Here is a 22,495-nt window from a genome sequence, read left to right as displayed (position 1 = left end):
TCTACCCTAAGAGGCAAAATAGAGAAATATCTCCAAAAAGTCAACGTATCAGTGTCTAAAAAACAAATAGGAAAGTAACATACTGAAATGGGATAGAAAGTCAGCAATTAAAAAAAAAAAAAAAAAAGAAATAACTAGAACAATCTATAAATCTGTCGTCCCTGTTAATCACAATTGTGAAATAGCATGAGAATCAATTCCCCCTGAGCAACTGTCCATGGAATATCTCCCCCTGGATCGGTGGTGTCTGGGGTGTAGGTTGGCCCTACCGTCTGTAAGAGTCTGTGGCCACTTTTCAATGGTCCTTTGTTGCCTGGTTCTCATCGAGGTATGCATACCTTTTTCATATAGCTGATTCTATTAAGGCTGAAGGTAGATGTAAACTGCAATTAGCTGGGTCCGCAGAGAGACAGTAACACAGAGGCATTACGCAATCCTAGTGTGTGTGAATCTCGAAGGGAACGGCAATCTTGCGATTGTCCGGTTCAGGTCCTGTCTGATATAGGAAGTGTGACAAGCCGTCCCCCTCGCCCGTGGCTCTGCAGAATTTTCCCCAACGCTCCTACCTCCCACGAGTGTTTCAAGCGTAGGAACATATAAGGGACGTTTGTGGGGAGGCATGAAGTTTTATCCAATCTCTATAATAACTACGTCCCGAGAAGTGTGAGACAGTTCCCGCACTAAAGGCCAGACAACAGGTTGCTCAATTAGTGGGCTAGTGCTTCTCAAAAGTAGATGAATGTCTTTCCACCGAAGCTACTACCTCTCAACCACCCGTCCAACCCCCCAAAAGACAGTCACATTACCAGCAAAGATGATCCAGGAGTTTCCCATGAACCGTGCGGCGGACAAAAGAACAAACAGCTTAGTCGTGATCCTCCGCTCTGGCCCTAGATGGAGTTGGTCTGGGATTAGGAGTACCCATGGCGGGATGGTTCCCCCTAGCGCTCCTCATGCGCTTTGGTAGACGTTTTTCAGGCGTTGAGTATGCGGAGCCATAAGGTTCCTGAGGATCCACCGGAGACATGAATTCTTGGTACCACTCAGGTAGGGACATTGGCTCTAGATGTAATGCTTCGCAGAAATCCGGGAGATCCCGTGGAGTGCGCAGGGAGAACTGCTTGCCGCCCTGTGTTACCACTAATGCAAAAGGGAACCGCCATGTGTATCTGATCTCTCTTTCTCTGAGGACATCCAACAGAGGGCGCAAAGCCCTTCTGTTGCGCAGCGTGATCTGAGACAGGTCCTGGAAAAGCATAATGGCTGCTCCATTGAAGACAATACGGTCATTTCTCCTAGCCCGTCTCATAATATCCTCCTTAAGGGGGAAGCTCTGGAGACAACAGATAATATCTCTGGGGGGAGCTGAATCTGGGCCCTTTGCTCGGAGTGCCCTGTGTGCTCGTACAAAGTCTATGGCGGTGTCTTCCTGTCTGTCCAGAAGGCTGTTAAAAAGTCTCTGTAAAGCAGGGACGATCTGTTCAGACTCCACAGTTTCGGGGATCCCCCTCACCCTGATGTTATTCCTCCTCCCCCTATTGTCCAAGTCCTCTAAATGGCGGTTCACCTCTATAAAGTGAGAGGAGTGTGCCACAGCCACTGATTCCAAAGCGCGGATGTCTTTATCTCTCCTTTTCCCTGCCGCCTCAGCTGCCGTAAGCTTTTCTGTTAAAACTAGCAGATTAGTTTTCAGATCCGTTATTGCTGCTGAAAACGTGGACTTAATATCCGCAGCGAATCCCGACATATGTTCATATGTGAGGGGTCGGGAGGGATGTGGAAGACTCCTACCTGTGTCCTCCGCGGCAGATTGGGAGTCTTCACTGAGATCATCCTCTTCGCCATGTGCCCGCGCCATCTTGTCAGGGCCGCTCGCCTTCTGCAGGGATTGAGATTTGAAAATCTCGTTGATGTTCCTGGCCGCTCCGCTGCTAGGGTTCCTCCGGGCACTCGAGTGAGGAGTTAGCTGCGTCTTTTTGCCCATATTGAGCCTTTGGTGTGGGACAGATTTTGCTGATTGCTGACCTTCTCCCCGGAGCTCAGTTAGTGTGCCTCCATCCTCGCCGCTGGCCAAGCCACGCCCCAGCCCAATTTTTTTTTATATTGTGAAAGATAATGTTACGCCGAGTAAATTGATACACAACATGTCATGCTTCAAAATTGCAAAAAAAAAAATGGATCGCTTTTATTCCTATTACAAGGAATGTAAACATCCCTTGTAATAGAAAAAAGCTTGACAGGTCCTCTTAAATATGAGATATGGGGTCAAAAAGTCCTCAGATCTCATATTTGGCCTTAAATGCAATAAAAAAATAAATAAAAAATGTTATTTGGAAAAATGACATTGAAAAAAATGTTCCTTTAAAAGGTATGAGCGGAAGTGACGTTTTGGTATAGAGACGAGTGGGGGCCATCTTAGCCTCACTCATCTCCATACCCAGCCATTGATAGCGCCTCCGCCGCTACCGACGGCTCTGGTAAGCGGCAGAGGGCACGGGAGATAACGGTGATCTCGCGGCGAACCCGCTGCGGTGACCACCGTTATCGCACACAGGACCGCCTCCTGTAAAGAGGGATATCTCGGTTGTGCAGCAGCTGCTGCTGTTACCGAGATATCCCTCTTCAAAGTACCGACGTATATGTACATGAGGCGGTCCTTAAGTAGTTATATCATAGTTATCTATGCCTTAATTAGTACATGTCACATTTTTTTTTGCTATAAGTGACACACATAAGGACACTGATACTCTGTACTCTGTACCTCTAGTGCTGGGAGCCATATGCTAAAATGACATGGCAGTGAGGTCCCAGTGCTGCAGCATAATATATCACTGTTTGTGATGGGAGCATCTGTCCAGGTTCAATTTACCAAAAGTTTGGCAGATCTTGTTAACTTGGCAAATCATATTGACTTCCAACGAGGGGTAAATCTTGTTTTATTATGCCCATTTTTTTGGTCCAATAGGCAAACTAATGTTAAAAAAAAAAAAAAGAAAAAAGACATACAAGCTTGCCACTGCAATAAGGGTCATGCGTCAATGAAAATAATACAAAAAACTAAAAAAAAGCAGGGAGATGCTCTTTTCATGTGACTTCAAGGACAACATTAAAAATATACAGATCTTTTAAATAGCATCCTGGTGGGATGCCCTAACCTGTACATGGTGTTACAGAACTTACATTTTTCACTGGCAGTCTCAGCAACAGCATACATATTTAGCTGCGAAAATTTACTTTTTTTCTTTAACAATTATCTTGTTTCACATGAAGCAGCAGCATCCCAATATAATTCATTTCAGTTTGAAAAAAGGCTTTTTTTCAGGTCGTTTTTGCAGCGACACATGTTTTTTTTTTTTTTTTATCAAACTGTAATAGGTCAGCTTTGACTGGCAAATAAAAAGTGGCTAGCAGTCTGCTGTCGCTGTCCTTGCTTGTTCAATGAGGCAGACTTGTCAAATGTACTAGAGAAAAAGAGCACAGACAGGGGTTTGGTACAAGAATTAAGATACTGCAGAGGATACAACACTGTAAAATTGGCCAGCAGCAGGACAGTTTCAATCTCAGGATAATAGGCCTAAGCGATGAACAGTATGGGGTTTATTTACTAAAGGCAAATCCACTGTTCATTACATGTGCACTGCAAATGCACTTGGAAGTGCAGTAGCTGTAGATCTTAGGGGGGCATGCAAGGAAAATAAAAAACAGCATTTTTGCTTGCACATGATTGGATGATAGAAATTAGCAGAGCTTACCCTCATTTCAGATCTTTCCCTCAGATCTACAGCCACTGCACTTTCAAGTGCATTTGCAGTGCACATGTAGTTCACAGTGGATTTGCCATTAGTAAATCAACCCCTATGTGTAACTTTTATTAGATCTTATTTTGCTAAAATAATTATGAAACTGCTGCTGTCACAGCTGTGTAAAACTGGCCAGCAACAGGACAATTTTAATGAACAAGCCTAGGCCCAACTTTACTAGAAACAAAGTGCAGAAGATGGGCTTTTAATAAAAGACTTAATATACACTTAGGTAAAATTGACCCTTCGGGTCTGGTAAGGATATTAAGGGGAACCCCACGTCAAATTAAAAAAAATAATAATTTGTGGGGGTCCCCCTAAAAATCCATACGGGGGCAGGCGGGGGGCTTATCAGAATCTGGAAGCCCCCTTTAACAAGGGGACCCCCAGATCCCCGCCCCCCCTGTTTGAAATGGTAAGGGGGTACCCCTACCATTTCACAAAGAAAGTGTAAAAATAGTTAAATGAGACAAACACACTTTTGAAAAAGTCCTTTATTGAAAATAAAAAAAATAATAAAAAATGGTTTCCGTTACATCAGAGGGGGGCGGGGTCACCCATACGTCATTGGGGAAGCCTGGCTTCCCCATTTGCGCCAGAGGGGGGTGGGGTCAGGTGATGGGTGGCCCCGCCCTCCGCATATAAGAAACGTCAGGCCGCCGGGATCCCACAGTGTCTCCTCCGTGGAGACAGAAGATGGATAGATTCACTGCGCTGGATCAGATCAGCCATCGCTGGACCCCAGAGAGATGATCATCCGTCGCTGGATAGCAAGAGTGGATTACCACCGCTGGAATCTTTTTTTATTTTTAATAAAGGACTTTTTCAAAAGTGTGTTTGTCTTATTTAACTATTTTTTACACTTTCTTTGTGAAATGGTAGGGGTACTTCTATACCCCCTTACCATTTCAAATGGGGGGGCTGAGATCTGGGGATCCCATTGTTAAAGAGAGCTTCCAGATTCTGATAAGCCCCCCATCCGCAGACCCCCACAACCACCGGCCAGGGTTGTGGGGATGAGGCCCTTGTCTCCATCAACATGGGGACATGGTGCTTTGGGGGGACCCCAAAGCATCCTCCCAATGTTGAGGGCATGTGGCCTGGTATGATTCAGGAGGGGGGGCGCTCTTTCGTTCCCCCCTCTTTTCCTGCGGCCTGCCAGGTTGCGTGCTCGGATAAAGGGTCTGGTATGGATTTTCAGGGGGACCCCCACGTAATTTTTTTTTTAATTTGACACGGGGTTCCCCTTAATATCCATACCAGACCTGCCCTTAATATCCATAACAGACCTGAAGGGCCTGGTAATTGAATTTGGGGGAACCCCACGCTTTTTTTTTTTATCAATGACTTTCAATGAGTCTTCTCTGTTTTACGGGAGCCGACAATTCATTATAGCCACGAGTGATTTTAAATGACTTTTTTCCTGCAGAAATTACCCTTTGTGCAGGGACAGTTCTAAGCACGGGAAACATGCGCCCCTTCACAGGAATACTATAGACACCCCCCAGGTACAAAATTTAAAGGAATATTACACTTTTCTTGTTTCACTTTAATCATTATTAAAATCACTGCTCCTGAAAAAACGCCAGTTTTTAAAACTTTTTTTTGCATTGACTGATTTTTGCATTGTCCCCTGGGGCAGGATCCAGGTCCCCAGACACTTTTTAGGACAGTAACCTGCATATTAGCCTTTAAAATTAGCACTTTATGAATCTTTTCTCTCTGTCCAATCTTTTCTCTCTATGTGGAATATTTTCTCTCTGTCGAATATTTTCTCTATATAATCTTGTACTAATAGAGGTAAAGTTAGGCACATTCGACCACAGGTTCAATAGATACAGATTGTTATTGTCAGAGTCACGTCGAATCTCCTATTCTATATCGAACTGTTGTAACAACGAAAATGAAAATAAAGCATTTATTTATGTCGGATCTTTCGTTTTTTGGAATCTGCACTTTTGTTATCATTTGTCAAAACGAAAACGAAAATACCTGAAATTCGGATGAAAATGCATTCGGACAAAAATGAATGCACATGTCTAGCATGCATTAAAACGGGGATCAACTCCAGAGATAAAATGATAATTCTCCCATTCTACAAGACTCTGGTCCAGCCGTACCTAGAGTATGCTGTCCACTTCTGGGCACCAGTCCTCAGGAAGGATGTGCTGGAAATGGAGCAAGTACAAAGAAGGGAAACAAAGTTAATAAAGGGGCTGGAGGATATTAGTTATGAAGAAAGGATGCGAGCACTGAACTTAAACTCTCTGGAGAAGAGACGCTTGAGAGGGGATATGATTTCAATTTACAAATACCATACTGGTGACCCCACAATAGGGATAAAACTTTTTTGTGGAAGGGAGTTTAACAAGACACGTGGCCACTCATTAAAATTAGAAGAAACGAGGTTTAACCTTAAACTACGTAGAGGGTTCTTTACTATAAGAGCGGCAAGGATGTTGAATTCTTAAGGACAATTTAATGCTAATGCTGAATCTGAAAGACTATGCCTATCAACAAGACTTGTGAAACGTTTTGCCTGAGACTCTCCTGTCATTGATTAATGCAAACCTGCTATGAATACATGTGGTTTGAGGTTGGGGAAGGAATATAACCTGTCCAATCCTTCAGAACAAGAAGTGTAAAATATGTTTTTTTTGTTGGAGGGAGGAATTGAAAGAAGAAAAGCTTTTTAATGTGTGACATGTATTGACATAATGAAATTAATATGGTACAGGTATCCAGAAGGCTAGCACTTATGCATAATGAGGCGTCGGTTGGCCAGACTAGAGGGTGCCAGGTGACACATCAATGGGGTGGAGTCTCAATCTTAGCAGTCCTGTAGAGAAGCTAGGGGTTGCTGGACATGTGGGACACCAGAACTGGACATGTGGGAGATACGCCTGATTGATGTCTCACCTGAGAGATTGGAACCTTGCACAGGTAAAGCACTTCAACATCTCACAGTGGTTGATAGAAGCCAGTTACCCTATATGTGCTGAGTATACACTGAATAAAGTGCGGTCATTGTACCAGTGGCTTACTCCCAGAGATGTGAGGACACAGGATGAGGTTCATTGAGGAAGCTTATTTCTGAGGATTAACCAGAAGAGGAGGGATATGTTCAGCACTATATTGAGGGAATAGGAGCTGGGATGGGTGTTGTTAATGGAGTGGACATTGGTATCCTGAGGAACAAACACTCAGCCATAGCTTAGCAGGGCTTTGTTGCTTAGAGAGATTGGTGACATCCTTAATAACATTCAACTAAGTCACATAAACACCCAGATTAAAGTAGCTCCAGATTTTTTCAACCATGTTGAGAGGTTGGTAGAGAGTGTGATGGTACAGGACAGAAATCTTGGGCTCTGTCGTGCCCGCAGGGGCGGGCGGAGGTATTGGCCAGCTTCAAGATGGAGGCGGGTTGATATTTCCCTCTGTCAGAAGCATGACCATGACATCCTTTGTATGCCAGGTCAATACATGGTGGTGAATGAAAAATGTTGGGAAGATATTTCATTCTGAGTTTTGGATGGATGAAGAGATCATTGCTGGGAAGGAAGCACCTGGGTATTATCTGGGACATAGATGAGTTTGTTTCTTTGTCCCAAAGGATAAGGATGTAACGTTAGTCATGGAACTAGGGTGTTCCTTGAACCTAACAATGGGCAGAGGTGCATGGTATACCCTGGGCATGGTCTCTGGAATCCAGGCACAGGGATGGAATTTTGTGGTTTGTCATTATTTCATGTACAGTATTAAACTTGATATTTATATAGAAGGGTCGCCCATTTATCTATTCAAGTTGAGGGATGAATTGACGGTAAGGTCTCTGCATACAAGTTAGAGGCTTTTCGGCCAATTCAGAGCCCTGAAATACCACTGACCTGCCAAAATTGCGGTGGGAAAGACCATTGTGAGCAAGCCTGCCTAATCCCGACCTGTATTTACAGTAAAGGGTTATAGGAGGTTGGGAACGGGATACGTGATTTGATGGGTCACAAATATAAGTATATATTATGGTAAAGGGTTGATTTATGTTATGGTATAGTAAGACACGTGTGTATTTTAGGTTAGTAATATGGGTGAATAAGGCCCTCCTTAAGACTCTGTATCTGAAAGCTGGTTAATATGTTGCTCTGAGTATGTGCTGGGGAATGGTGAGTGAGTGGACACCCCTTGCCTGTACTGCACCCCGTCCTGAAGATACCAGAAAGGAGAAGATACTGAAGATACAGAATGGTAATATGGAAGCTGTCGCTGAAGAATGATGGTGGCATGTCACTCAGTGGCAAAGCGGCACATGTTGGGAAGCACAACCCATTAAGACCATTATGGACTGTTCCATAGGAGCTGTTTCTTAAGGACCTGTTGAAAAACCTAACACGTTAAGACAGTTTTGAACTGTTCCATAGGAGTCGTGTCTGAAGAAGGGTGGTATGCGCCATTTAGGCACAAAGCGGCGACACAATGGATAGCAATATGGTCTAATGTCGTATTAATGGTATTTTATTTCCTGGTTGATGCAGGCAGGTGGCCTAAGTTGGAATGTAACCAGTTAAACATCAAAGCTTTGTAGCATATCAGAATAACAAGGGCTTGGCTCAAGCCCACCTGGTGTGATATGTGTGATTACAAGCTTCAAAGAGAGCCACTGCGGCCAAGATGACTGATGGGTTGAGCTACAGAAGATCAAAGGCCAAGATGTCTATGAAGGTTTGACTCAGGTCAGACATTGGTGATTCATGGACAAACATTGCCCCCTAGTGGACAATACGGCATGCTTTCTGGAGAACAGGAGGCAAGTTAGGGTGGCTATGAGTGGGTGTGAATGTGAGTAAAAAAGGCACACAGAAGAGAGATAGTCCCTTTTACCTTATCACTCCTGGCTTGTGCCTGAGCCACATGGCTCTCCACCATTCTGAGCCTGATGATACAAAGCCTCGAGGAAAGCATTGTGATAAGTATCATTGATGTTCTTGTATTATATGTTCTGATTGTAAGATTTGTAATATTGTAATATCTTTTAATATCTTGTGCTAGTGAATTCCTATTGTCTTGAGAAATAAATAAGACTTTGTTATTAAGCCGTGTGTTTGGTTTCGTAGCTAACCTTGTATTATTGTGATATCAATAGTAACATATGATCAAAGTTTTAATAGACTAGCTAACTATAGGAATAGACAAGTTAATACATAGGTACAGTAATATTTATTGTACCATTTTACTTCACCAGGTAATGGGGGTTAAGGAAAGGTATGTGCAGAAACCTGAGGGTGCTTTAGTATGGGCCTTTTACAAGCATTAATGACAAGTTATAAATGCTCCCCAAACCCCCTATGGGCAGTTTTGAAGCGTATTATGAGTGTTAAGGGGCATTAAAACCTCTCCACAAACACCTATTCCATTACAGGATATAAACTAATCTTAACGCCCTGCGACCGCACTACAAATGCCTGCCAGAGCATGAAGTGTTACCATAGACTTGAATTGGAGACATTGAAAGGCTTTAAATGCTTCCTGACGTGACATGAGGATTTAATTTTGAAGCGACGCGACACTAACGCTTCACGTTTTGATAGTGTGAACAGCACTGTTTGCTGTCCATTGTTTTATTTGTATAGGGGATTGAGGAGCGCTTTTAACACCTCTCAAATCCCTGCTTTTATTGACAGTGTGAACTTAGCCTGACTGTTATGCTGATCCAGTGGTTCCAATACAGACTGTGCCACTGAAACAGAGCAAGTATGCAGATCAAGGGTTCATACTTCGCTGTGACTTTTTCTAATCTGCATGTTTTTTTCTCCAGGTCAATGATATGAAATCAGAAAACGCTGAATCAAAGACAACAGGGCAACTAGTATTCCTAGATGGATATTACACACCTGATGTAATATTAGTGCAATAAATGACAGGTGGGGAAGTGCTATTTCCATTCACAACCACAGAAGAAAACATCATCAGAACACATGGGCCAACTTGAGACTTTAGTTTAACTCTCAACTGCCCCTTATGTAGAGGGACTGTCCCTCTTTTGAAACAAAATCCTTCTGACCCTCTTTTTTCTTCGGCTGTCCCTCTTTCAGTTTTGATGTATACAGTACACCTCTATAATAATGTACCAATTACCTACCACAACTGGAAACATAGTGATAAAATCATTAATCGGTATTCATTTTTGGAGTCCGTGTAACTGCGGCCATGACAGGAGTGTTTATTTTGCCTGCATACTTTGTGCTAAAAGGTGTGCCTCTCTCTCATGTCATAAAATTGTGAGCTGTGTTTCAGGTTGTAAACCTGCCCAGCACTCATTATAGAAGGAGGTGAATCCTACTTTCGTTTCCTGAACAAATGACATATCACTTCTCTGGAAACAGCAACATACTTTGTAACGATTCGTTCACTCCATGAGAAGAGCAATAATGGACATGGACACATGGAGAGAAATATTTGAGACTGATTTAGAAAGCAGAGGGGTCTCTGATGTGTGGAATTTCTCTGTGGATAAAAATCACCAGCAACGGATGGGCTGGCTGCAGTATGTACAATGTTGTTTTGCCAGGTATAGTAATTTCAATTGGAATCTCTTTAAATGTAGTCTTTTTTTTTTTTTAACTATTTCTTTAATTTATCTTTTTTTTCTGCTCTAAGTGGCACACGTGAGGGCCCTATAACTCTGCAATAGAGACATTGCAATGAATTCCCAGCGCTACAACATGATGTATCACTCTTACTGGTGGGCAACTCTGTCTAAGTCAATTTGCCAAGGGTTCAGAAAAAACATTAAATTGTCAAAATACTGTAGAGTATCCAACAGGGTAAATTGGCCAGCAGCAGGACAGTTTTGATTGGGGATAATAGACCTATCTTGTGTACAGTATGTCTAACTATTATAGTGGCGGCTCGTCCATTAAGGACGCATGGGTGCCACCCTCTCCATCCATGCCGCCGCCCCCTATCCATGCATGCGGGGGTGTTTTTTTAAGCACCCGATTAGAGCCAGAGGCTCTAATAGGCTTCAAAATAGGATGGGCTCTGGACACAGAGCAATGTGTCCAGAGCCCACCCAGGTGTGTTGCAATAGCGAATGAATATTCGCTGTTTTAACACTGATGCTCTTACTGGACCAATCAGAAAGTGTGTCTGAAACCCATCACCCTATTGGATGAAAAGACAGGAGATCCTATTGGACGCCTAGGAGGAGGGGAGGAGACACACAGCGGAAGCGTGGAGAAGACACAGAAACTCGATGCCCACTCCTGCTTGATGCCCACCACTGTCTGATGCCCGCCTCTGCCTGATGCCCACTGATGCCAGCCACCTAGATGGGGTAAGTGCTGGAGGACAGCGCCGGTGGTGGTTGTTGATTGCTGCCCACCCACCCCCCCCCCAAAAAAAACACCAGCCACCACTGTTATAACATATGCACAATCAGATTGTGGGAGACTTTAGAGCACACTGTTTGTAAACTTTAGCAATTAACTTTTCTAATTGTTTCCTTTTTGGACTCTTAAAGAGGAAGTAAACCCTGATGGGTTTACTTCCTCTTTGATTCCCTGCAAAGGTAAAGCATAATGGACTACTATGCATCGCATAGTAGTCCATTATGTGTCACTTACCTGACACAGGAGCCAGCGAAGTCACCGCTGTCCACTGTAGTTCCGAGCGTCCATCTTCTTGGTGGAGCAGCGATGATATCACTCCCGCGCATGCGCACGGGAGCCAACACTCACTGCATATCGCCGCGATCTGCAGCTTACCCAGTGCGCCTGCGCACCGATGTCTACGGCGCATGCGCCGTAGACAGCGGTGGCCGTCTTCAGGTAAATATCTCCTAAACCGTATTGGTTTAGGAGATATTTCTTGGACCTACAGGTAACCCTTAATCTAGGCTTACCTGTAGGTCAAAGTGGTTTGTAAGGGTTTACAACCACTTTAAATATACCACTGAAAGTGTTTTGTTATATCTATTCTATAAATATTCCATAAATGCATAAAAAGCATGTTATTTCTGTCAGCATGATAATGCTGTTCTGTATCATCTTCATACTGTAGTGTTGGCTCAAGAAGTCTTATCAAACCTGCACAAGATACCTCTGTGGACCATAGAACAACCCCTTTGTTAAGAAGATGAGAAGATGAGGCAGTGTTCTGTAGCCCTTAACACACTTCCTGTCCTAGGCTGACAATGCTACACCATATAGAAACACCACAGTGAGAGAATGTTGTCACACTAGGGCAGAAAGTATGTTATTGATATGAGCAACAGGTGAAAATATAAGAAGAAAATAAAATGATTGCAGTCACTTTATGAGGACTGGTAAGCTGCAATAAAATAAAATTTCTACTCTTGGGTTTACACATACTTTATGTCATGCTCTTAAATTGAGCATAGCTTATGATAACTGGGTATTTCTAACTTCCAGTGGTCGGGAACAGTTATTATTAGTTAAAGGTGGAACCCTAAGTGGACTAGGTAGAAGAAGGAAGGTTCAGAGTAGCATATTTTTAAGTAATAGTGAAATTCAAACAGGGCAGGACAGTCCTTGGGCAATATTGAGAATGTTGGCATTTGCATATCAGAACTCTGGAGGTAAAGGGGTCCTGGGAAGTTAAGAAAAGGTATGTGCAGAAATCTGAGGGTGTTTGCGCTTCACTAGGACTGACAATTCACTTTATTTACTGAAGGGTGAAGTTAAAAGGTTACTTTAACTTTTTTACTTTGGTTTAATTGTGTATTCAATATCAGTGTTCTTACAGCTGTGTTTACTCCAATATGTGCTATGATAATGTATTTGTTCATTATTTTCTGCCACATGTTGTATTAGTTAATAATACCACTGGCTACCAATAATAAATAGAGAAACCTGTACTGAGAAATTTTGGAATGCCCCAAAGAGGCAGACATATAGCTCTGATATCCGCAGCATTCACGCAGCCCACTGATTGGAGAGATCTGGCTCAGACTCAGCAGACCTCTCTAAAGAGGTCTATGTTTCTACACAGAACAGAACAAGGGTCCTGCCCTGGGGCATGCTGGAAGAGTTGAGGCTTTTCTACTCACACTGGGGGCTGTTTTTTTAAAGAAAGACTTTGCACACATTTTATTACCTGAAATTGATTTAGCTATTTAAAAAATTCAGTTAGGCTTTATGTATAAGTGGTCTTTAACTATGAACTAAACATTTAACACTTCCCTACCCGTGGCCTTTCAAATGATGCCAACATAATGGGTTACATTTCATTTTCTAAACCCCACCTTTCCTATCTATCATAATCCTAGAATCAATTTTTTTTTTACTGTTGGTGCATGGATGCATTTTTAATAATTTTATTGGGTCCTGGTCTCACAAAGTTTAAAAACTACTGTTCTAGAGTATCAAATGTGGGAAGCCCAAGTATAGGGTGAAACGTATTAGTGGGAGGATCCTGGACGAGGTTGGGGGGGGGGGGATGTCTCTGTTTGTGCATGTGTTGAACAATAAAGTTTATTTTACCCTGTTTCTGGTTTCATGGCATGAGAAGTGTTTCTATCTTCCTGTGGAGGGCACTGTTTGGAGAGCCAACAGACTGCAATCTGTGCTGCCAAGCACAAGACATTTTTTCAGGAAAGATAATCCTTCACAAATAATGTAACACCCTTGATCAATGATAGGTGAACCCCAGTCTAGCATTTCAGATCTCACAGTCTACCCCTTGGTGTATGGTGGGGAAAAATATAAGTTGGGCCCCAGTCACTTTAGTCTTTTTACCTTTAATTGCTGAACTACTTAATAGGAGAATGGGGTTTATAGTTGCAGAATGCCCGAAGATAGCACATAAATTGAGGACAGATATTCCAAAGTAGTAGTAATAGGCCCTTTAAAGACAAAGTAAAATTCCATGGATTGTTTGTACCTATAGGTAAGCCTAAAACAGGGCTTACCTATAGGTACTGTAAATATTTCCTCAATGCACCGTTTAGGAGATATTTACTGTATATGCCACCAGTGACATAATCGGTGCATGTGCTCTGAAGGAACGGCCACCCATGCCATTTCTTCAGAGCTCTGTGCCATGACTGGTGGCTCCCGTCATGCGGTTTCGGCCAGTCACACAGCCGGAGTCCGCAGTCCTTCAGTAATTTGTCCATTAAAGTTACAGAAGCAGCAAACAAAATGTGGTGTTAATAAATATAGAAGTACATTTTAGACTATTCCACACAATGTAGACTGACTTGTGATTATAACTTTCACTATGTGTCTATTCCAAAATCAAAATGTAATCTGAAAGTCTTATTTATTTCAGGTTTTGGTGCTCAATCTGTGGTCGCTCCTGGGGTTCTTCAAAGGTTCACATTTTATTCCACATGAGCCTGAAAAAACGAACGGGGGAGGTGAGGATGTATGCTTTCAAGCAAAAGTGCAAAATGTGCACAGCTGCCATTTATGAGGAGCCTACATTCCTAGAAGAGAACATTGAGATAGCTATAAGCAATTTGGTTAATAAAATAACCCAGAAATTTTACAAATTTCCTATAGACAATTTGCCACGGAGCTTTATCACAGATGGTCAGCTGGATGGTCCTCATGATTACAACAACTGCGAGGCCTGTGCATTGGGGATTTGTAATTACTACAAAGACAGCCAATATTCTGACAATTGGCACATGCTACCAATGAGAACCAATCAAGGCAGTGAACAGGAGACAAGATTTCCTACCTCATACACATACACATTCTCTCATCAAGGTTCTTTGCAATCTCAGAGATTGGCCTTTTTGGATAGGGAAGAACCTAGAGTGGAGCAGACCCCATTCTGGATTCTACCATTGATTGTTATAGCGATTTTTGTATATTTGGCTTCACTTTATTGCCATGACAACAGATGGCCAAAGTGACTCATCAGGACCCTGTTTTATAATACTTTAAATAAATCACTACAATGTTGCACAATAGTAACAAAAACAGAACAGCTTTTCAGCAAAACCGAATAGCAATAAATGTTGTTTGATTTAGGGAAATAATATGTTAACCTTGTCTCCTAAATTACCTTACTTTCATTTATCTCACACCATTTCATGATGCTTTATCTGTAGTCTATAATGGGTTAGTATGGTCAAAGCAAATATTTTCATTTGTAAATAATGAGTGTAGTCACCTGTTTTCTATCATCTCTGGGACTTCAGTAGCAAGTGCTTCTTACCATTGTTTTCAGCTCTGTTCACCTTTTCTTGGAGTCTTCCTTCTCTTGCTGCAACAGACAGTCAATGATTCAACACTCAAGAAGACGTGTCTGCAGCAATTTTGCAGGTCTTGCAGTTCATGCTTAGTGATGTTACTAAAGTCTTTGAAATATTAATATGTTATATATTGAAATGTTAATATAATATGTATTAATATGTTCTTGTGCTCACTGCTACCTGAAAGCAGGATTTAATTAAAGGATGAAAGGATTGCTGATATAGAAGCACTACTTACCTTTCTCAAAAAAGTTTGAGTGTACTTTTATTTTTAGGTGGAGCGATCACATGTGCAAAATGTCAAATTCTTATTTGTTTATAGCATAAGGATAGTATAGGACAGAAACTCCCTATATGGGGCAGATAGACACAACTTGGGGAGAGCTACAGAGTCACATTTTAAACATTCCAGAGCTTACCAGCCCAGCATGACAGGCTATTGGCTGATACCCCATAGCAAGGGGGCTGCTGACCGCAGCCAACATACCCTTCAGTACTTAGGGTATGCTTAAATTGGGGTTGTCCTAAAACAGCCCCCCCAAACAAAAAGAAGCAGCAGTGCATGATGCTGACAGGTACTGGGATCAGGAAGGAGGGGTGCAGCGGGGGGGGGGGGGGGGTCTTATGTACCAACTAACTTCCCACTTATGGTCTCAAGTAGATGGTTGCCACCTCCATAGTGAATTGGTTTAAGGGCTTCCTCAGACTCCTAACCAGTTCACCATAAATTATTAAAATGCTTTTACTTAAAGTGGATGTAAACCAGATTCATGAAATTTGACCTCTATCAGTAATGTTTACTTATCTCTTTCCAATGCCTTGAGTCCAGTGTGTTTCTGCTGTTTCATTCTTCAGTTATCAGCATAAAAACTTCTGAAAAATTCTCAGAGACGGGAGATAAAACCAGCCTGGAATGTGTGTCAGGGTGGGAGCTATAAATAGATTATCAGAGAGCTTCTCTTGTCACAGCACAGCTCTGAAAGTATCTTCGTTCATCTGCCTATGTGGAGGGAGGGAGGGGGTGCCTATTCTAAAGAATATATACAGCTGAAGACAGCAGATATGCATGTAAAACTTATGTGGGGAGATTTGTTTCTTGTTCAGTTTATTGATTTGCAGAAATAGGCAAAATACTGAAAAACATGTCACAAGTAGGCAACAAAACATAATGTGAAAGTTACAGTCAAATCATTATGGGTAGGGAAGGGTATGACCCAGATTTCAGTACATGTATAGGAAAGAATCCAATGGAAACTTTATTAGAAAATATTGGACACTTGGCGTCCAAAACACAATATCAGCCTAATGCTTAGCTGAGGGGGATTTGTTTAACCACTTCAGCCCTGGACCAATTATCAGCCTAAGGACCAGAGGTATTTTTACAATTTCGCACTGCACTGCTTTAACTGGTAATTGCGCGGTCATGCAATGTTGTACCCAAACGAAATTTGCGTCCTTTTCTTCCCACAAATAGAGCTTTCTTTTGATGGTATTTGATTGCCTCTGCGATTTTTATTTTTTGCGATATAAATGGAAAAAGACCGAAAATTTCGAGAAAAAAAGATATTTTCTACTTTTTGTTATAAGAAAAATCGAATAAACTCAATTTTAGTCATACATTTAGAGAAAAATTTATTCAGCCACATGTCTTTAGTAAAAAAATGTCAATAAGCATATATTTATTGGTTTTCGCAAAAGTTATAGCATCTACAAACTAGAGTACATTTTCTGGAATTTACACAGCATTTAATTTATGACTGCCTATCTCATTTCTTGAGGTGCTAAAATGGCAGGGCAGTACAACCCCCCCCCAAATGACCCCATTTTGGAAAGTAGACACCCCAAGGAAATTGCTGAGGGGCATGTTGAGCCCATTGAATATTTTTTTTTGTCCCAAGTGATTGAATAATGACACAAAAAAAAGTTTACAAAAAGTTGTCAATAAATTATATATTGCTCACACATGCCATAGTTATATGTGGAATTGCACCCCAAAATATATTCTGCTGCTTCTCCTGAGTACGGAGATACCACTTATGTGGGACTTTTTGAGAGTTTAGCCGTGTACGGCACCCTGAATACCAATCACTGCCTTCAGGATTTCTAAGGGTGCAAATTTTTGATTTCACTCCTCACTACCTATCACAGTTTCGAAGGCCATAAAATGCCAAAATAACACAAACCCCCCCCAATGACCCCATTTTGGAAAGTAGACACCCCAAGGAAATTGCTGAGGGGCATGTTGAGCCCATTGAATATATTTTTTTTTTGATTGAGGGACTTTTTGGGAGCCTAGCCACGTACGGGACCCCAAAAACCAAGTACTGCCTTCCGGATTTAAATATAAAACGCTACCAAAAAAACCTGTTAGCGATCGCAGGGATCAGGCCTGACTCTGCGAACGCTGCAGTTATGTGTTTAGTGTTTTGCGAGTGACAGTGATCGATCGATACTGCACTTGGGTGGGCTGGGCGGAGGGGCAAAACGCAGGTGCCAGCAGGTATCTGGGCTGATCCCGCTAATAATGTATTTTTTTGGAACCCTAAACTGCTGGGGACGCTAGTATAGATCTGATCAGATCAGATATTGATCTGTTCAGATTCTATACCACTACGGGAGGTTTATGCTTTGCGCGTGGGTGTTGGCACTGACCTAGCGCTGCCTGAGGCAACGCAGACCCTGACCTAAAACCTAATTGATATCACCCGCCGGGTGATCAGGGGGTTAAACCTTTATTGGGTAATAAATGGTGGGTGCCCTGATGCTATAAAAAGCAAACTAACTAACCAGAGTCTCCTGTAACACTTATACGGTGATCACTGGTGAAAGGGTTAACTAGGGGCAATCAGGGGGTTAAAACCATTATTGGGTAGTATATGGGGTACCTAGCGCTATAAAAACCTGGCAGTGAACCTAAAAAAATAACTAGCTACCTAGCGGCACCAGTAACACTAATGCAGTGATCAGAAAAACGATTGCTTAGTGATACTGGCAAAATGGGGTGAAAGGGTTAACTAGGGGCAATCAGGGGGTTAAAACCGTTATTGGGTAGTATATGGGGGTACCTAGCGCTATAAAAACCTGGCAGTGAACCTAAAAAAATAACTAGCTACCTAGTGGCACCAGTGACACTAATGTAGCGGCGAGCAAAAACGATTGCTTAGTGATACTGGCAAAAGGGGGTGAAAGGGTTAACTAGGGGCAATCAGGGGGTTAAAACCGTTATTGGGTAGTATATCGGGGTACCTAGCGCTATAAAAACCTGGCGGTGAACCTAAAAAAATAACTAGCTACTTAGCGGCACCAGTGACACTAATGCAGCGATCAGAAAAAGGATTGCTTAGTGACACTGACAAAAGGGGGTGAAAGGGTTAACTAGGGGCAATCAGGGGGTCAAAACCATTATTGGGTAGTATATCGGGGTACCTAGCACTATAAAAACCTGGCGGTGAACCTAAAAAAATAACTAGCTACTTAGCGGCACTAGTAACACTAATGCAGCGATCAGAAAAACGATCGCTTAGTGACACTGGCAAAAGGGGGTGAAAGGGTTAACTCTAGGGGCAATCAGGGGGTTAAACCGTTATGGGGGGGTAGGGGGCTACTCTGGACCTAACACTAACTGCCCTGACAGTTTTTACTGTCACAACTGACACTAAATGCAGTGATCAGTAAATAAATGATCACTGCAATCAGTGACACTGTGACTGGGAGGGGGGGGGCGATCAGGAGGGTGATCGGGGGGGATTTGTGTGCCTATGTGTACCTACATGTCAGTGTAGTGTTGGTGCACACTTACTTTCTCTGTTCTCCTCGCAGTCCGGTCAAAAAGACCGCCCCGAGGAGAATGACATCCCTTCCTCCCTGCCTGTGTTTACAATACACAGCGGGGGAAGCATCTCATTCGCCAGGAGCGATCGAGAGGGGATGACCAGAAACCAACGGCCATCCCCTCATCCCGGATCGCTCCTGCAGCAAAACGGACCACCGCATCCAGCGGGAGGAGGTCCGATCGGACCCCCCAACCGCTGGAAGGCGAGCATGTACATGTACGTGCTTGTGCCTGTCGGTGCCATTGCGCCGACGTACATTGCCATGCGGCGGTCCTTAAGTGATTAATCTCGGTGTATCATCTGATGCCATTCACTTCACTGGGTATAGGAGAGGGTTTACATCCTCTTTAAGTCAACTAATATTTCCTTTAAAGTTTCAGTGATGCTCAAAGGTGTCCTATGATGCATTGGTAGGACAAAGGATGGAAGAGCTAGAAAAACAGTCAGTGCCCATCGGCATAGCACCAGCGCTATGGAAGGAGCAGTTTTTCAGGAACCCCTTTTAAAGTCCCCACAATGCTCAAGATATCAGATTAATTTGGGCTGCACCTGTATTTAAACACAGGCTCAGCACACTCTGTATACAATAATTACATTTTTAGCAGAACATAACTTGACACCTGAAACAAGGCCCTTTTTTTGTAAGAAGGATGGGTTCAAGTGGTGTTGGCAGCAGCTCTGGGTGTCTGGTGCTACGGACACCCAGAAACAGTACAAGCAGTTGTGTCCTAAACTTGTATTCCGCAAAGGCAGCAAAGAAACACGGCTTCAATGCATGTGGGCTTTGCGCAGCAAGTCCATGCCATAAAACAAACATTTGCACATCTGAGCAACTAACTAAACTCAGGTCAGTTCATGACTATCAGGGTGCCAATGGGTTCCCCAAAACAAACAGGCAGCACTTGTACATTTTTAGTCTTCTGTCTGCTGTCAGAATCTTCACCCAGCAGCAGGCTCCAACAGCAGAGAGAGTGGGAGAAAGAGCCACAAGCATTGGTTAGCTCATATATATATAAAGGTCTGAAGACAGCTGAGACCAATAATGATGTTTGGCACCCATGTAAGATGTGAGCATAGCAATGGAGGCTATAGCCCACTCAAAGTTCTAAAAAGCCTCTACGCTCCAGGACACAAACCAGAACTTGATAAAAGATTGAGAAAACAAAAAGTTTGTTTTCTCCATATCAGGAGCCATTTGTAATGTGTAGGTTAGAAATCTAGGTGACACATCCACTCCATCCACAATTATGCCAGCCAGTGCCTCACATATATAAATATTCTGTAAATATACAAACTATTTATATAATTTCTGATAAGAACTGAATACTGTATAACTGAGCTGAGATAAATAATTTTTATACATCATATAGTTTGTTCAAAGTTGTATCATTTTATATGATTTCACTTCTTTGTATATTTGATTGTGTACTATAGACAGAATTATTTTATTATATTCATACTTGCTTTTTAATTTCACTACAAATATATAGAACATATACACAACATAGAGTAAAACACAACACATACTACATTACATACCATAAAATATATGCACAAATACTTTAATTTGAAGAGAGAAATCACTCTTTTTAGTAAATAGGATGAGTAAATAGGGTGAAGCTGCACTCACTTCAGTCATCCAATCATGTGCAGTCAAAAATACAGTTTTTCTACATCTTTTGCACATTATTAGATATTCCAGTTGAACGCACCTTTATTCACAAAGCTAAACAAATATTTACTTTGCTAATTGAGCATTCTTTTAGTTTTTTAGTTTATAAACCCATAGTATACAGCATATAATGTATGTTCAGTAAAACTTTTGTTCAGTAAAAATAATTGCAGAGGACCTATAGCTTTTTGAATCTTATTTAGATATGCAGAACAGCTAATACTCATTGGAAATCATGGGGTACAACTTGTCATGCAACTTTGCAGTCCCAAGTCGCGGGACAAGTCGCACAAGTGTGAAAGGTGCCTCAATATATGAAATATTGTTATATAATAATGTGCTTTGCTGATTCATGTGAACTGTAATTCATTATGATAAGTCTATTTAAATAACATGGTAATAAATTGTGTGCAATCTCATGAGTTGACTTGTAAATAAAAATCTATCCACTTACAGTATAAAAATGGAAAAATAACCATTGCTTACACATAATTTTTTGTACTTTTTGCTGTTTTGGTTACAACTTCTTGGAAAATATTAGAAATGTTTCTGGTCAGCCATCTGTCAAAGAACTCATGAAGATGATCCATTAAAGATTGAGGGGAAAAAAAATTGCTTAAACAGGAGGGAGGGGGGCACATATCTAGGGTTGCCTCCTCTTCTTCAAGTTAAACCTGAACACTTTAGTAGCGCACAGCAACTTTTTTATAGTATAAACTATACATATATTTTGCGAATAATTGATTTACATCAGAGTCCAGAGTTTCCCTTTTATATCTGAATCCACAGAGTTTCTCCTTTACATCTGAATCAGCAGAGTTTACCATTTACATCTGAATTGGTAGAGTTTACCATTTACATCTGAATCGGCAGAGTTGAATCCACAGAGTTCCCTATCTTACATCGGAATTCACAGATTTCCCTTTTTTACATAGATTAATGCTTAGCTGTAGGTCAAAGTGTGTTGTAAGGGTTTACAACCACTTTAACCAGTAATTTCCATGAGCCTATAGAGGGAGGAGTCAGCCACTCTGGGCACCAGGTCCTCCACCAGCAAGGGCTTACACTGTAAGAGGGGACTCTGCAGACTCTGATGTAAGGGAGAACTCTGGGGACTCTAACATAGGGGATGCTCTGAGAACCCGGATTTAAGGAGGAACATTGAGAACTCTGATGTGTGGAGAGGACTCTGATGTGATGGGAACACTGCGGCCTCTTGTGTAAAGGGGAATGCTGATGTAAGGGGTGCTGAGAACCCTGATTTACCTTAGAGTGCTCACTCAGAGGCAGGAGAGAGAAGGGGGGAGACTTCAGTCACAGACAGAAATGGATGGTGAGCTCACTCATCCCTTGGCAGTCAGCACCTCTCATCCAGATGTATCTGTGGCTGCGATTTCAATTTTCCTTTTCTGAGGCACAGTTCCAGGGATTGGCGTGTGGGCAGACACAGAGGGTCAGGATCAAGGGGAGCAGATCGAGACGTTTCTCCTCTCCCGTCAGTGTGGGGGGTGGGAATTGTTAGTATTCTTAGTGCTGGTATTGGGCAGTGTGAAAGAGAATGTAGCAGACACTCTCGGGTTGGACAACTGCAGATAGTAACCCTGCTGGGAAGCCATAGTCCGGTCTGAATAATGTGTCTGGGTTTCAGGCGGTCTGAAACATGGAGACAGGATTCAAAACCTGAACTGTCTGGGTGAATACCTGGACATGTGGCAACCCTACACATATCAACCAATTAGAAAGTGTTTTTTTTTTTTCAATCAATGGAAATTGAAGCTTGGCTGGTTACTATTTGTAACAAATGCTCATTTTTTTCTAGTTTTTGTGAATCAGCCTCTCTGTACCTGCTGGGTCAATACAATGTGACATCAGTGCTACATTCTACAAACTGTCCTTTCAGGCATTTTCTTCATATTTACATACCTCCCTTCTGGGAAAGAGGAACACCTTTAGCACCTGGTATGCAGGT

General features: G+C 42.2%; 1 protein-coding gene across 1 annotated transcript; it reads left to right on the top strand.

The window, feature by feature from the left end:
* The first annotated feature begins 10,079 nt into the window (after positions 1–10,079).
* On the top strand, positions 10,080–20,945 carry LOC143988201 (receptor-transporting protein 3-like). The gene is made up of 2 exons (XM_077487582.1): positions 10,080–10,362; positions 14,088–20,945. Exons 1-2 carry the CDS (start codon positions 10,208–10,210, stop codon positions 14,677–14,679), a joined length of 747 nt encoding a protein of 248 aa, XP_077343708.1. The 5' UTR covers positions 10,080–10,207; the 3' UTR covers positions 14,680–20,945.
* The last annotated feature ends 1,550 nt before the right edge of the window (positions 20,946–22,495 follow it).

Source organism: Lithobates pipiens, unplaced genomic scaffold, assembly GCF_037356315.1.
Source record: "Lithobates pipiens isolate NorthernLeopardFrog02 unplaced genomic scaffold, aLitPip1_a1.2 Scaffold_18, whole genome shotgun sequence".
Lineage (NCBI taxonomy): Eukaryota > Metazoa > Chordata > Amphibia > Anura > Ranidae > Lithobates > Lithobates pipiens.
This window is presented reverse-complemented; position numbering and strand designations above follow the sequence as displayed.